Source organism: Cuculus canorus, chromosome 1 (genome assembly GCF_017976375.1).
Source record: "Cuculus canorus isolate bCucCan1 chromosome 1, bCucCan1.pri, whole genome shotgun sequence".
NCBI classification, from domain to species: Eukaryota; Metazoa; Chordata; class Aves; order Cuculiformes; family Cuculidae; genus Cuculus; species Cuculus canorus.
Window position 1 is genome coordinate 8,982,057 of NC_071401.1, and position 18,036 is coordinate 9,000,092.

Here is an 18,036-nt window from a genome sequence, read left to right on the forward strand (position 1 = left end):
TAGCTAAATCTTACATTTGCTTCTAAAAGAAAATGTTTTCACTCTTTGTTGTCCCACAATTCATACACTTAAACTTCAACATATTCTTTAAAACTAAAATAACCTGTGCATTTAGTTCAGATTCATTTTCAATAACAATATCCTTGTGCAGCCATAAAATAAATATGTTTTGTAAGAGATGAATTTAAAAGGATCAAGAAAGGAATGAAAATACAAAACATTACAAAGAAACTATTTGGAGAAAAAAATTCAGTGGGAATCCCTCACTTGATTAGGAAATAAGTGAATATTGTGAAACATGGTTATGATGTTTTCTGTTTTCCCACCACCCAAAATGAGATTTTTCTCACCAACTCATGGTGAGATGCAAGAACTGTAGAAATTGGCACAGAAATGAAATAGTACAACTTGAATATAGGTCAAGTCAGACATATTTGTCAGTGGAAGAAACTGAAGGCAATGGTGAACTCTGCTGAGATCAATAAGGTCATGTCCCCTTTCTTCCTCTCTGACAACAAATGCAAAAAAGTCAATATAACATCCTAGTGGAGATGGCTCATTGCTGGCAGTGTAGACTTTCTGTATATTTTTCACTGACACCTTTTTCATTCTCTTCCAAAGAAAAATTTAAAATCTATTTCTACAATGTTATTGGAATCTTGTTTGGAGTTGTAAATATTTGGGATCATCTTTTACTAAGCAGTAGGACAAAGAAAACTAGAACTGTAAACTAGAAAACAAACCAAACTTAGCCTTGGAAAGGCTGATTTGAGCTCACATTGTATGGATCACCTTCTATGACAAAATCACTCAACTACTGTATGGGGAAAGGCTGTGGATGTAGTCTTCTTGGACTTCAGTAAAGCCTTTGACACAGTTTCTCACAGCATTCTGCGTCAGAAACTGTCAGCCTCTGGCCTGGACAGGCGCACACTCTCCTGGGTTGAAAACTGGTTGGATGGCCGGGCCCAGAGAGTGGTGGTCAATGGAGTTAACTCCAGCTGGAGGCCAGTCACAAGTGGAGTTCCTCAGGGCTCAGTACTGGGTCCAGCTCTGTTCAATGTCTTTATCAATGACCTGGATGAAGGCATCGAGTGCACCCTTAGCAAGTTTGCAGATGACACTAAGCTGGGAGGAAGTGTCGACCTGCTGGAGGGTAGGGAGGCTCTGCAAAGGGATCTGAACAGGCTGGACTGCTGGGCCGAGACCAATGGGATGAGGTTTAACAAGGCCAAATGCCGGGTCCTGCACTTGGGGCACAACAACCCTATGCAGCGCTACAGACTGGGGGAAGAATGGCTGGAGAGCTGCACGGAAGAGAAGGACCTGGGGGTGCTGGTTGACAGCCGACTGAACATGAGCCAGCAGTGTGCCCAGGTGGCCAAGAAGGCCAACGGCATCTTGGCTTGTATCAGAAATGGGGTCACTGGCAGGTCCAGGGAGGTTATTCTCCCTCTGTACTCAGCACTGGTGAGACCGCACTTCGAGTACTGTGTTCAGTTCTGGGCCCCTCACCACAAGAAGGATGTTGAGGCTCTGGAGCGTGTCCAGAGAAGAGCGACAAAGCTGGTGAGGGGGCTGGAGAACAAGTCTTATGAGGAGCGGCTGAGAGAGCTGGGGTTGTTTAGCCTGGAGAAGAGGAGGCTGAGGGGAGACCTTATTACTCTCTACAACTACCTGAAAGGAGGTTGTGGAGAGGAGGGAGCTGGCCTCTTCTCCCGAGTGACAGGGGACAGGACTAGAGGGAATGGCCTGAAGCTCCGCCAGGGGAGGTTCAGGTTGGATATCAGAAAAAAATTCTTCACAGTAAGAGTCATTGGGTACTGGAACAGGCTGCCCAGGGAGGTGGTCGAGTCGCCTTCCCTGGAGGTGTTTAAGGAACGGGTGGATGAAGTGCTTAGGGACATGGTTTAGGGAGTGTTAGGAATGGTTGGACTCGATGATCCAATGGGTCCTTTCCAACCTTGTGATTCTGTGATTCTGTGATTCTGTGATTCTGTGATTTAATGGAAAATGTGTGGTCTCAGAGTCTCACAACTTCTCTACTGAGCAGAAAAATAATAAATGCACCTTCCATTTAATTTTGCCTGAGGTTTTGCTTGGAATTATCATGGAAGTGGTTGGTCAGTTGGGATGGTGGTGGTTTTTCTGTGGTTTTAATAAAATAGAAAATATCATAGGCATCCGAGACCACAGACGGTATTTCGATAGATATCCGGATAGGGGGATATCTTCTTGATAGAGATTTGTATTTGTTATATGAATGCTTACTGTTCAAGATAAGGCTAAAAGATGTTTTCCAAAAGGAAAAGTGAAAAGGAGATATAAAATCCCTTCCCTCCTCCTCCTCCTTCCAATCAGAATTTAAGCTTATCATGAGGCTATAAGATTTCTACAAATCTGTGAGAAAGCTAGGAGGTTAAAGGGCATTGTTTATGTATTGTTAGCAAATAATACGAACTGGAACAAAGTTACACCATAGTTTATAAAGAAGTGATTGCTACTCAGTATAAAATAGTGTTAACATAGTAATAAATTATGACTTATGTTACTCATAACTGCTAGTGAAAACACTTTCAAATTGAAGCTGAATGCATTATGTAGAAAATTAAATGTCCTAACAACTATAAATCTTTAAATCAATTCTTTACTAAAAAAAGAACAACCATAATATCCATAAAATAATATGCTGTAAGACACAAATAATTACAATAAAAAGAACATATTGCAACTATGAAGTATAACAAGGCAATAAACTAGGAATACAAGAGTGTTTAGCAGCATTAAAGCTATGAAGAAAGGTATTAAAAACTGGCAGTTTAAAAAATAACCTCAATTAAAATCAGGTAAGATATGCATAAAGCTAAAAACGTACTTTAAACAACCCAAAACTAATTTAAGTTTAGGATTGCATTCACAGCTATGTAAAATACTGAATAAATCTGCAAGAGAGAATTTATTTTCAAGTTCATAAACTTCTGAAGAAAATTTTCTTTTCACTCTGTAATGCCTTTACAGATCCAGCTATCAGGTACTTCCAAAAGTGTTTCCTGGAAGAGGCAAATCCTACAGACATTTCCTAATACTACCCTATTTAATTCTATCAGATACATGTGGCTAGAAGGGGCTTAACAGTGGAGACTGAAACAAAAAGCAGAAAAGTTTCACTTTTGCCCTGAGATTTAAAACTCTGTTCAAATTAAGCAGCAGTTATTATTAAACGCACGAAAGTGTTTGTAAGATGTCATTGTTCCTCTAGAAAAATTCTCTCTTGAAATGGGAAAAAAATATTAAAAATCCTCAGCACTTCCATGAAAATACATGCAAACCTGCCAATACTGGCAGATCGTAATGCTGGACACAGTAAACTCCCTGTTATTCAGCTGCAGATTTGTCTCAAGTTTATCTGGCATTTGCCAATTCCAAGACTAGATGCTACAGTCTGGGAATCTGTTAAATCTCTGCCCAGAGAGCAGGACTGGTAAGTCTACACACATCATCTAGTTTTATTTGGTTTACCGTCTACTAAATATGAAGTATGTTTTTGCTGGAATATCTTACCTCGGATATTAACATGTTACTGCTTAAAAAAATATGAAGAAGCTCCCTAGAACAGAAGAAACTAACTTTTTAAACTCTTCCCTAAAGCTGTTTTCTGAAGTTGAAAATGTTTCACCATAACAGCAAGATGGTCTCCAGTTTCTGTACAAAAGCTTGCAGCTTTAAATGATTTATAAAAGAAAGTCACTTGTTATCCATGCTCTATAGGAATTCAGAAAGAAGCTTGAACACTGCATACTTCATCAAAAGTCATATGGAATAAACTGCTCATGTCATCAGCAATGCAGATATTTGTTAGAAATCAGTACAGCTATATAGGCTGAGTAGAGAGTAAATGACAAAAAAAGGTTCAACCCAATCCTAAATCATTGCTTACATAGTTACAGAAAAGAAGACAGCTCAAATTTGGGGCAATAAAAGTCAATCAGCAATAACACATTGTGATTTAGAATACTCAAAATGCTGAAGTCATTGAGCTTGCAACACTATCCATGTAAACCTGTTAACGTGAACAGTTACAAAATCAGACTGGAGAGGAGACCTGCTCTACAGGAGTAGAAAGTAGTTGTATTTTTTTTTTTTTTATGATCTAATTCCAGTACAAGCTTACAGAGTTTCCTAAAGCTCGTTAAAAAAAAAAAAATAAAATACAATGCCTTTTATTGTTTCAGTTCAGTTCAGATGACAAAGTGGGGCAAACGGAAAGAATAGAAGGTTTACAGGAAAAGACAAATGTAACACCTTTCCATAGATCTGGAGGGGTTCTGGCAGAGTCTTTGATGCAAATAGTGCCACACATGGACTGTGAGGACAGAAAAACCCCAAACATTTACAATGGATAATGCCAAAATGAACTGGTCTTAATCACAGAGAAGAGGCAGCTCCAATTTTTGCCTAATCTTCCACATCAACACCTGGCTAAGCACGGACAAATCTCTAAGTTTCACTTGTGCTCATACAGCTACAAGTTGGACTTTCAAGTTCAGTAGTTGTACCAACTTGTTATCCAGTGCTTTGCCAACAATGAAAAAAGGTTTGTTCTTCTTGATTCTCTGGTTCTCATACTAAGGACAGAGAGGACAGACTTGGCTCTACAGTTACTAAGATAAATGCACAGAAATGCTAAAGATATGGCATCCAGCTGTGCAGAGTATAAGCACAGCACAAGGCTGCTACAGACACAACAGCTTTTATAGCATGATCTTGGCACTTGACTGTAAGGCTCGCTTTCATTGTAGCAGGCAGAGTGGTGAACTACTTCACAACTACAAAAAGAACATCCAATTTTTAAAACTCTGTTATGCTAGTCAACAACTTCCCTTGGTCTACACCACTGCCCCTTTCCTGCCATTGCTGCTTGTCTTTATCTGTTCCTCTGTCTCCATCACTCACTCCTCGAGCAGCAACCTTTTCAGCATCCCACACGTGATGTTGATGCTCCCCTCATCCCGTTCCTCCCATCAGCACTGGCTTTCTTCCTCCCCATAGAGATACACTGGCCTTCCTGGTTCCCCGTGCCCCCCTTTCCTATGCTAGATTCCCTCACAAATGAAGTGTATTTCAGTAATGTCCCAGTATGCCAATAAACTGTGTATGAAGAGGCCACTTTATCTGCACGCATTTAGTAAATATCTTCTTTCCTTTGTGCATTCAAAGCAAAGAAAACACAAAAAAGCTGCAAAGTATATGTCATTCGAATAAAGCAATTGCAACAGACTAGCTTATAAGTTCACATACTCACTGCTTTACTTTAAAAGCAGAAGATAAAAGTATCTCTTCCTTAAGTAGTACTTTCTTTTTAAGACACTCCTTGGGAATCTGTGTCCCGACTATGCCAAACAATCACCCAACATCCCAAATTTCAGTGTGCCAGCAGCACGTTCAGCACAGCTCATGGTCCCACATCAACTTCCATGTCATTGCAACAGGACTACAATGCTGATCTGAGGAAGAACTCAAGGCTTGTTATGAGAAAGTTTTAAGATTAATACACACAACTGGAAGCTGAGCTGTTTACAGTTAGAAAAAAAAGGAAACAGTCTGGGGCTAATGTCAGAAGTGATTATATTTTGTTTTGTTTTGTTTTGAAAGCATCTATTTTCAGACTCTCTTACAACACTGATAACGCAACACAAACTATCACTTTGGGGTGAAGAGTCATGCCTCCCCAGTAGCATTGTGAAGCTTGACCAGTGCTGTCAGTTTACTTCTTAGGGAGGGATGATCTTTTCACAAAAACAATCATTTGAGATGGTTGGCAAGCTCCATAGGAACAAACAGTCCTATGGTGGCTACTGTAGCCTGGAAAATCCTGAAATAATGGAACTTGTTCATTTGGCAGAAAGATGGAGTTCTTGGTGCTCCCATATCTACACTAAGACACATTAAAGTTTCAAGTAATGATGCCCATCTTGTGTTACATTAGAGAAGTGGGGCTTTCCAGCTACTATCAACCACTGCACTTTGGAGTGGAACTATGTTATACATGTTTTGCCAAAAGGAAATTGCTTCAATGGTAAGAGAATGCATGTTTGTATATTCCCAGGCCTCTGCAGAATCTGCTGCGTAGATGATACTGGATGAAGGGAAATCTATGGTTACACAGCCAAGTGTCCCAATTAAATGATTTCCCATTTAGAACTGAAAATACAACACTGCCATAGGTGTGGAATTAAGACCCTCAGACTCAATATTATCTCAATAATGGGCAAATAAAATAGATCTGGTTTTATGCTGTTATTTTTATTACACAAGAAAGGGAAACAATGGAGAAAGAGGCCCTCATTTTCCCCAAGACTGCTGAAGAAATTCCCAACTTTTTACAGAACAGGATTAACAGATTAATTTATACCCAGGTGAAAAGCCTCATCGTTGTAAGTGTTAAATGTTTGGTACAGCTGTGGCACTATGCAACATCCATGAGCACATCTCTGAAGTAATCCTTGTAGCGTAAGTAAGAGAACAAAGCTGTCTTTTTGAAATCATTATGAATTTGATTTGATAAAGGATGCCAAAACTCAGGGTGGAGTCTTATTCTGGGCATAGAGTGGCTGTGGAGTAGGTGCCTTCGACTAGTTGAATCGAGACAGAGACTTTGTACAGGGAGCAGAATGCTAAACTCTGCTTCCTTCAAGTCCTGTCCTGCTCTGTGCCACACACAATTGTCCACTTCATATATTTCTCTTAAATCCTCCTTGAGATTCTTGAAGAGTCTCATCAACAATCTTAAGACCTGTTTTCCAACTGTGGAATGTAACCCTCTCCACAGGGCGACCAAGAAAGGCTCTAACAGATGAGCAGAGCTACTGTATCCTACTGAGACTGAAAAAAGCATATTCTTTAAAGAATTGAGAATATTTGCCAAATTTTCTGAGCCTCAAAGCACTCAATAAGGGGCTCAGTTTCCCTCTGAAATGGAAATTAAGTTTGGAAGTCAACATTCTTGCTCACACTTTTAACTATTAATTTGGGGGATTGTGTTGTATTTTAATTCAAAATATTCAGCCATCAACTATCCTGCCCTGGCCTTTATTTCTGCTTCTTTCCCCTGGACCCTCCCTATGATCCAGACTGACGATAAAATATCCCAAAACTAGTGGACACAAGCACCAAACCTTGAGTAACAGACTCTGCTTAAAATGAAATGCCTTCCATGTTATCCACTAAAGCAAAGTCATTCATTTTTCTCAGTTAAAGGAATATTTGGACTTACAATGAGTGCTATAATTTGATTAGACAAGAAGGAAACAGCTTTCTGACAGACTTTAAAAAAATGATGAGGTTTTGTTTGGTTTATGCTCCTCAACTTCCGGAGAATCCAAATAAAACAGAGAGTGTGCCAGATCCTGCATGCCTACATCATGTGGTATAGATGCAGGAAAATTAATCCCAGCAGTGAACATAGATTTTCTTCCCCATTAGAAAGGAATTCACAGCTTGAAATGAATGAAAGTAAATAATAATAAAAAATAATCCCTTGGGCCAAAATAAATAATTTCATGAAATAAACAGATAGACTTGTAAAGAGGAAACAAAACTCTCCTTTTAAGTCTTAAAAAATAAAATTGCTTCTGTTGTCTTTGATCTTTCTTAAGTTGTACTAAAGGTCAATGAATATTGGGACAAATATTGCTAAATATTCTACTTGATGGATAAAAAGAACCGTGAAGGATTTGCCTTATTCTACATAACACATCACACAATGATCTCACCAAAGTTACCAGCTGGGGACTTGCAAACCACATTTACCAAATAAGGCAAAATGCTTCATGCCTGAAATCTTTTCTCAGTTACCTCACCCGGCTTTTGCTCGCGTTTCTACAATAATTGCAGAGGTCATTTTTTTTAAACTCAGATGGAGTAAATCAACAGGCTATCCAGTGCCGAGCTGGGGTTGTGCAGTCTCTGGGGACAACTCAGCTTTATTTAAAGTGAGTGTGTACAGAAAAGGAAGAACTGAAATATGTGCAATAAAAACAGAAGACTAAGTAGTATAAATTGAGAAGAGTAAGGGATACAGATTTGTGTATCACTAGTGTAATTACAAACACTAATGTTTTATGGAGAACGTTTCTCAAATTTCTTGGGTACTCTGAAGTTTTTGAAGTGCATGTGAAGAACTGGTCTTTAATGTTATTCTTGTGATGCTCCAAAAACACTTGAACTTTGCACTCTGGGTTTATGTTGTCCTTGTATTTGAAATATAGCTTTGAAACATCAACAGGATATATTTTATCCTCCATATTCTCTTTGATTTCTGCGACCATATTTTTTGCTTCGAAGATATAATAAATATTCTCTACATTAAACATAACAATAGGATAGACCTACATAGTTCATCACAGTAGGATACTTACTACTAAAATAAAATGGCAATTGCCATAGTGAAAATTGTCATTAATTAATAACATTTTCTCTATCTTTTCTCCTGGCATGTGTGGCAGGGCAGTGGGGGAGTTCCCTTGTTTTTATCTCCAGCTGAATTTTATCTAGTGTTTTAGAAAGAAAGAAAAAAGCTCAGTAAGCACTTTTAAAGTGCGTGCTGTCATAAGCTTTCCCGTACCAAAATCTGACTGTAGTAACTAATATAATTTCCTATTATGTATATTGGTAACAGAATTAGTTAATATTTTTTTTTCCTCAAGATGTGGAAATGTAGCTCAACAGGGTACTAAAGTTAATAATTTCAAAGTCCAATTAGAAAAGAGAGAATCCGACATTCACCACTGCTTATAAAGTACGCTCTCACAACGTAAGGCTCATCACAAAGACCAGCTGCTTGCGTATCTAGCTACCGCTGAAACAGACAGTGCAAAAGGCATATACAATTAACCTCGTGCTTCTATACCTAATCTCTTAAAAGGCTGGTCCACAAGATATTTTGATGCAGATTAATTGTAATTCACAGCTCTAGAAATAAATTGCTGGTCGATGAGAAGGTCGGCATGAGCCAGCAATGTGCGCTCACAGCCTAGAAGGCCAACCTTATCCTGGGCTGCATCAAAAGAATCATGGCCAGCAGGTAGAGGGAGGGGATTCTGCCCCTCTGTTCCACTCTTGTGAGACCTCATCTGGAGTATTGTGTCCAGTTCTGGAATCCTCAACAGAAGAAGGATATGGAGCTGTTGGAACGGGTCCAGAGGAGGGCTACAAGGATGACTGGAGGGCTGGAGCACCTCCCATACGATGACAGGCTGAGAGAGTTTGGGTTGTTCAGCCTGGAGAACAGAAGGCTCCAAGAAGACCTTATAGTGACCTTCCAGTATCTGAAGGGGGCCTACAGGAAAGCAGGAGAGGGACTGTTCACAAAGGCTTGTGGTGGTAGGACTGGGGGCAATGGGTATAAGCTGGGGGCAATGGGTATAAGCTGGGCAGATTTAGGCTTGACATAAGGAAGAATTCCTTCATGATGACAGTGGTGAGGCACTGGCACAGGTTGCCCAAGGGAGTTGTGGCTGCCCCATCCCTGGAGGTGTTCAAGGTCAAGTTGGATGGGGCTTAGGGCAGCCTCATCTAGTGGGACGTGTCCCCATTGCAGGGGGTTGGAACTAGATGATCTTCAAGGTCCGTTCCAACCCAAACTATTCTATGATTCCATGATTCTATGATTCTACATAATAAACTATCAGCTATCCTGTGGAGTTTGCACCATCAGAACCAGTCTTAAGAGAGGAACACATACATAAAAATGTTTTGGGTTTTTTTAGGAGGGGAGAGGGATGACAGAGAAACAGCAGTAAGTCTAGGTTTGATATGTATACAATTCTACAGATTGTGGTAAGTTAACACTAGGGAAAGAAACAGCTCAAACCCACTATTTCAGAGCAGAAACAAACAGCTGAGACATAGTCCACACACCTGACATGTTTAGAGAACATAAAAAAATAAAATTAAAATAAATAAAAAGCCACATTCTCAGTGTCCTCTGAAAGTTGCTGCTGAAATCCAAGCAACAAGCCAGTGTCTACATTTCTTGTTTTGTTTTCAGTTCCTATTACCCCAGTTCATACAGTCACATTTCTGCACAAGCCTTCATTAACTGCAGGTAAATAACTGGCAAGCTCAACTCATCTGATATAGAACTCAAGAGCTCAAGGGCTGAGGCCAAGGAACAGATGTGGGTATAAGCAATCTGACCATTTTCTGTACTTTACTAACAATGAATTTCAGAAAGCTCAAATTTCTATTGTATTTCATACCGGTCTCATTCTTCCTAGATCATATTTCTATTTTGTATTTGCTAGAAGAAACAGTATTAAATGGAATTAATTTCTCACTTCTGTCTGTTGATTCCATTTAGTTATGTTACAGCCAACTGTAATTGCTTCCACTGATAAAAATCAATTCAAAGGCGTATGTTTGAAACTCTTATTGCAATCTGGGTTAGGCAGGTAGTTTGAATCTCTCATTTTTGAGCCTGACAGTTGAACTCCATGAACAGTGCATGAAAAGACTACTTTATTAGCATTTTATAAAACAATGAGCTGGGAGAGCTCTCTATATGGTATCAATGTGCAAGCCAGTATCCTGGACTGCCAAAAACACACATAGCTTTGCATAAAATGTTAGATGCTAGAATAAGAATTAGCTGAGCCAGGCTCCCTCCTGAACTCATTCAGTACACTGTTGTGTGACCACAGACAAGTCAAGTTTCCACAAATTATACAAAATGGGCAAAGTGCCCATATTTTAGCTGGAAGGGATATGGAAAAGAAACCAGCCGGTGTGATACGCTGAAAAGAGAGAATCACAGAATCACAGAACCACTAGGTTGGAAAAGACCTCCAGGATCATCGAGTCCAATTGAGAGGACTCAATCTGTCCTGTAGTGCCTCAGCTCTAACGTTGAACACTTGCTAATTAAAAAAAAAAAAAAAAAATCACCTTCAATTAGATCATTAAATATGTGTTAAAATCTACTGCGTGATATATTCAAAGGAGACAGGAGTGTCATACAGTCCTGCAGAGAGCCCTCTGAACCACCTGTGGGTCATCTCTCAGATATACAAGGACAGTCAGTAGCCCAGCAGGTTAGGCTTTCAAACAGGGCTCTCAAAAGAAAAGAATGATGTCTTTTAAGCTATAGAAATAGGTAACACAAAGAACTGAATAATGCAACTAAAACCTACTGAAAACCAAAATTAAATCAAAATTTAATCCCAGAACAAAATTATGCAGCACACCAAATAAACTCCCAGCCCTGCATCTCACAGCAGCACAGGGGTGGGACAAGACAAGAATGCAATTGTACACAAAAACATATCAAGCAAGAGGGTAAAGAGCATCCATTTCAGTGAAATCCGACCTCAAGTTCACAGTAAAAATTCTTCACAAACATTTACTTAGTTCCTGTGTGGAAGAAGTCTCATCTGTTTACTACACATTCACAACAGCTGTACAAAAAGTATAAAACTTTGGTCTCTCTTTCCAATAGCTCTGTTCTTCTGAGGTTGTTCGAGTACAGCACAAGCTCAACCTCAGCTACAGCATCAAAGAGAGATTCTTTTCGTACCTTGGAAATGGTTAATGGTAAATGGAAAAATTTATGAGTGCAAATACAAGATACAAAATGCTTCAGAAGTAGTATATTTATGTAGACAGAAAGAACTGTTATTAAGCATACTTCTAATTGACTACTGCAGCCTTTATGCATCTCTTTGAGATTGTGATCAAAGCAGTGATTGATAACCACTTAAGACTCCAGGATCAGACTGAAAATACCTCTCCTAGGCTAGCAATTCATTCTGACGCCTTTTTCCCCAATTTATGTGATTTCCTGGACTGACTATCAAACCCTGGTATAGACACCCTGCGCCGTTTCTCTGACACAGATGTAACACTTAACACCAAAGAACTGGCCTAAATTACTAACTGAAGCACTTCCACCATGGGAAAATCTCTGGGCATTACGAAGATGAATACTCTGGCAACATGGTTATGAATCGCCGCACTGCATCAGCCATGTGAAGTAGAGAGGGAAAGCAGAGATGGAAAGAGAGTACGTCTCAAGCACACAGACTTCTTTTGGCCTTCCTACTACAGCCACTTCAGGGCCACTGCACTCATAGCAGCTGTGTGAACCCTCTGTGCAGTTCTGGGTTAACTGCAAATGCAAAGTAATGTAAATGAAGTAACAAAAAGTAATGAAAATGTAGACATTAGAAGATGAACAGAACTCTAGACAATAAGAATGTGTAACAGTAGCAGGAGCTGTACCACCCTATGTATGTAACCAGTCTTGAAACTCCATTTCTAAATCATCTCCTTCCCTGAAGAAAAAAATGCAGTATAATTTATTAGTACATTAACAAGTATAGCATCAAATATGTTTGAATACAAATGCCTGGTTTCAGTCCAGCCTTCAAAACACACTGATAAACTCAAATAAACATGAAATGAAAAAGAATTGTTTCCCCAGCCACTTACTTTTGCTGCTCCTATTTGCTCTTTACGAAACTTCTCCAGTGGCGCTATTAGCACATCATTAGCATTCTGGATCTGCAAAGTTAAACATAAAGCATACCTTTTTAATACAGAGTATTTGCAGAATGTGGAGTCACTGTAACTCTGCCAATGTTCAAGATAAAATTCATGGTCATGAATATGCAGAAATTCATTCTGGTAAGAGCATATGGGTTGGAGTAAAAAAATTAGGTCTTCTTTGCATAAAACATACAACACATAACATAAATTCTCTGGCGTATTGTGGAACATTTCCATGAATAACTAAAGCACTTGTAATGCATGATGCAGTAAGCTTATATGCATTTTATATATATAGGGTTTTCTGGTATTTTACCTCCATTTCTTGCACCTTGCCTAAAACCAGAATAAAACCTCAAAACTTCCAGGAACATGTTTTGGCAGAACAGAGAACGCAAACTTAGTACTGACAGCACTGCCTGGAAAAGACTGTGTTTACAGAATCTCATCATTTCTGCTATCTTTTTGGACTACATACCTAGTTATACAGAACAGAGGAGAGTACGACAGAACAACTCTAAAAAGAAAAGGGGACAATGTACCAAATATTCTAGATTGGATTCCTTTACATTTCTAGTTTTTAAACTAATTTAAGATGTCCTGCAGCTATTTTTAACACATTAACCTAAACCAGGGTTCCTAATGAATCACGTTTTTCCCCTCATGGCCTCTCTTTCTTTAGTGTACATCCAGTCATGTGAACCCTTCTCTGAAGACCATTCCCAGCAGTGACCACTTAAAGTGGTCCCCAGTCATCTGTGCTGGAACATACATGCAGCAGAACACAAATGCCAGCCATGCCATTGCGCCACTCACCAAAGAAAGGCAACATGATTTCACCATCTGCCTTTTAGGGATAGGCAGGGGAAACAATTAAATTGAATTTACAACAGAAAATTCAGAAAAAAATAAGAACTGCCAACACACCAGAAATAATGCATAATAAAACCACATTAGAATATTCTGTTACGTTAACTACCAGCAAAAGTTTAGGTTTTCTGCATGAATAGCTTTTTTTTTTTCCTCCTCACCAGCCCGGTCTTTGCCATACTCATCACATTCCACATTTGGGCTTTGGCAGTTTTGGAGGCCTGGGCAATGCTAATGTGTACCTAAGCCAAATGTGAATGAATACAGCTCTTGTGACTCTTCATAACAACAATTGATAAGTTACATTGTCAGCCAAGCACAAAACTTCCCAAAAGGCTGTAATAATAAACATATAGAATAAACCCATTAAAACACAAACACATTTTCTTTCCTCCCAAGCCTAACATTAAAATTCGAAAGACCACAGAATCACCACATCTCTCAGCAGGGCCAAGTTTCAGGAAAAGCTTAGACTCTCTTTGACATCCTAATGTAGCAAAGTCCAAGACAGCAAAGGCAACACTTGGCATGCTACATTATGCAGTGATCAAAATGTGCTACATTTGAAAACAAAAATCAGGCACTGAGGATGAGGAGGAGTGTTTTCACTGACCTTTCACTGCATTCATCATCCTCCATTAGTTCAACTGGAACAAACTGGAGAGCTACGTTACTCTTCATTTCCCCAAAATCTATAGATTTTTATAGATTTTATATATTTGCAACATCTAGGAATCTAACTGAAACTTTCTACAACGCAAAGGGCATGCACTTAAAAATTAATCTCTATCCTAAGGATCATAAGTAAAACGGATTAAAATTAACATGGGTATAAAAATGTTAAATGACTTGCCCACAATTGGGCAGAACTGCAGTGCATATATATGTAAGCAGCAGCAGTTTTGAAAGCTTATAAAGCACTTAACATGGCTTTTGGCACATATGGAAATCACAAAGGCTTGCTGTAGTAACTGGTACTGAAGTGTGGATGCACCTTTTCTTTCTTTTTCACGTACAAAGATAAGTTTTTTCTTGCCTTTTAGATTCATTGCTACACACAGCAACAGTATATTAAAACCCTCATGTTCAATTAAAAAAGACATTCATATTACTTAAGTAGTTACTACTGATAGAAGCAATCGTTCTAGTCCTGTTGCTAGTCATTGCCAAACTAAATCCTCGCGGAGCTGAATATGGCTCTTCCTTTCGCTCAATGCTATCACACTCACGCAGCCTCCATGCCACACCAGGAAACTTCACTTCATAGATTGCGCCCCCCGACAGACTTAAAGTAACTGAAACACGACTGCTATTGGTCTCACTCAACACTGCGGCACAGAAAATAAAATATATTGGAAAAGAAGAAATCTACTTCAAACACCGTGGAAGAAATTCAGAGGCAGCAAATGGCCCTGAAAGGACTCATCTGGGAAGTAAACAGCTTTGCTGGGTTCAGGTACCATGTTATTCACTCCCACAGCTAAATATGAACCTAGGAATGGACGGTGGGTATCACAAGGCTAATTAAAAGATGTCACACTTCATCTAGACAGGGTCTGAGCCTCAGGATAGATCTGCTGAGCCACAACAACACAACACACTGCAAGCTCATACCTGGACCAAAAGCTTCTAAAGACAAGAGCCCTGATGTGGCAACTGACCTTCCAGCAAAACTAGAATCTAAGCAAGTAACTGGCTTTGACTTCGGGGAGGGAGAACGACAGCAAAGTACCAGAGAGAATTCCAGCAGATGCATTTCAACAGATGCATTACAAGATGCAGAATGCTCCCCCATGAGAAGATTCTTGTGGATTTCCACCAGGTTGTGCCTAACTTTCACAAACAAAACATTGTAGAGAAAGAAGAGCTTTTGCCTTACATATGCATTTATGAATTTCCTGTCATTGCTGATTCCTATCACTGCAATTACTTTACGTGATAGTTTCCTTGTTAAGGGTTACAAAATGGCACACAGCCCTCCCTTCTCTCCCCAAGTAGGAATCTAATCCTCCCACAATCATTTCCACAGAAATCTGATTGCTTTAGATAATCTGAAATTTTCACTGTGTGGTCCTAATAGAGTAACTTTCTTCCTGCCAAGACGATAATCTCTCTCCTACTCAGTTATTGTACTAGGTTGAAATCACAGGCATTTGGAACAGTCAAACAATGTCAAAAATATGGTAACAGTTTCTGTAAATAGCAACTTCAGAAATCCATGTTGTGTTTAAAATACCAATCTTATCCTGAAAAGCTTATTGAGATCAGTCCCATCTTTAAAGATATTATATTTCTCGATCCAATAGTTATCGAATGCTGCGCAATTCCAGCTCCCAGTGTGGCTAATATGTGGCAGTCAATCAAACAATGTGATCATTTCTCATGCTTGGCAATAGCAGCAGTGTTCCTCCAGAAAAAGAATGAAAAAAGAGGAATCATGCAGTTTTAACTTAGCATCAGTTCATCAGTCTTTTCTAAATTAAGATGCTAGACAAGTATTAGTCAGACATAATAGGAAAATATTATTTTGACAATTGAGAGCACTATATTAGATCTAGTAAAAAAGAAACATCTTTCTAAAATAAAGAAAGCAATAGACTTTTTAATTTAGGCATGTAGAACTCTATATAGCATTACTGATAAAATTACTATTTTATTTTATTTTACTTTATTACCACCAAAATGACACTGAATTTGTAAAAAATACTTGAAAAATAAATATTTAAACCACTTTGACAAGTTATGAGGTCGTTCTCTGTTTGCGTAACTGCAACATCTCAATACGCTTTAACAGACTTTGAGCCAATGTGGTGAAGCACCTTAATTTGTCTTTTCTGATTCATGATCATCCACCTCTCCAACTCACTCCCCTTCCTTCCAGAAGTTAGCTGTGAAGTTGAATGAATGTACCAACAGTGAGATTAAACTGTTTTACACACATCACAGAGAAACTCCGTATCTATACTTAGAGACATTTTTGAGTAACAATTTTTAGATTTTTCATTTTTACTAAAACTTTCAATCATCAGTAGAACAAAGAAAAAGATTCAGCATCAACTAACACATCCTTATGAGAATTACTACACTATGTTAGAAAGGGAAGAATAAAATTGGCATAAACATATCTGAATATTTCCATTTCTAGATTTTCTCAAATTTAAGTCAATGTTAACTTTTGAATGAGTTTTCTTATTAATTTTCTGGCCCTGAATTTGGGATAGTGTATGATATGCAGACTGTACATGCATCGTTGTTTTTCACCTTCCTTTACTTAGGTATGACCAGTGGATATAAATAGAAGTTCAAGTGAAGCATTGAGGCAGCTGCTTATTCATTTACTAACAATATAGACTGAGAAATTTTATATAGTGTTTTACAACCTTTGTGCTTCACCTGGCAAACTACAATGCTGAATTGCCATAACAAGAACAGTTAATACCTTTTAAGAATTGTATTTTTATTTCAGGGGTAAAGACTAGGCATGTCACAGAGATTAGTAAATTAACAGTATTCCCTGTTGTCAGAAGAAGACACCAACAATATCAAGTAAGGCACTTATGCAAAGACTGATTTGGGAATTACCTCAAGCTGAACTGAGTTACAGTTAAATGCTTTATTATGAAAAAGTTTTGGTTTATATATTGTACCAAGGAAAAACATCTTTTGCTCCAAATCTGCGATGAGCACTTTTAACTGCAACACAGAATTATCACACTTGCGTATGGGAAATAAAACTAATTTCCCTGAAGTACTGAATGACTCACAAATTCTGAATACTGACAAGCACTAATTTGCTTCATGTTGTATAAGACTTCTAGAAAATACCAATTAAATTTATTCAAATAAGGTAATAAATCTCAGAATTAACATATTCATCGTAATGCATTTCTGTATGTAGAAATAATTTCATTTGAAATCATTCCCACAATTCCTAATATCTGATCTGTCGGAAAAAATACTTCTTCCAGTTTGTATCAACAGGTCCTAATCAATACAACTTCAAATATAACAGCAGAGACCAAATGAAGACAACCAGGCATTTACATAATTTAGTTATGTATCACATTTACATGCTAAAAGCATTAGTCATGTACTTAAGTCCTCGGTTTCTATTTTAAAAGTTGAAAAGTGTAAATATTACACAAAATTAATAATGTGAATTTCAGTGCCTGTAACTACATGACCTTAGTAGGACAAATATTTTTACAGCTTTATACAGAAAACTCTATACAGACAAATCACATCCTTACAAAACAAAAAAAATTAACATATTTGAAGTTTATCTTAATCTCTCACACATTTACAAAGAAGAGATAACATCAAACAATATCCAAGTTTGTGTTAATTTTCTAAAAATATCACTACCAATGCCAGTTATTTCAAGCAGAACAGAAATTCAGAAGATGTTAAAACAGGTTCAGAAGATTACAAAGTTTTAACTATGGACCAATAATAACATAGGTTGGACAAGCCCATGTGAAAGTGTAAAGCCATTATTCAGCTTCTTAGCAAAAACCTAGTGCTATACCAAGTATGTATAATACATTGCCATGAAAGGATGCTTATAAATCACATGCCAAGCAAGGCTGGGAGTTGTTATATATGGCTGAAAAATTTTTTCTA

The 18,036-nt window shown here is 38.3% G+C and overlaps 1 protein-coding gene across 1 annotated transcript in view; it reads right to left on the reverse strand.

The window, feature by feature from the left end:
• The window catches only part of ARHGAP42 (Rho GTPase activating protein 42), a 161,692-nt gene that overhangs the window by 65,428 nt on the left and 78,228 nt on the right, over positions 1 to 18,036 (reverse strand). Inside the window, exon 4 of the mRNA XM_054074108.1 lies at positions 12,487 to 12,558. Coding sequence (XP_053930083.1) covers positions 12,487 to 12,558 — 72 coding nt within the window. The remainder of the gene's footprint in view (positions 1 to 12,486; positions 12,559 to 18,036) is intronic.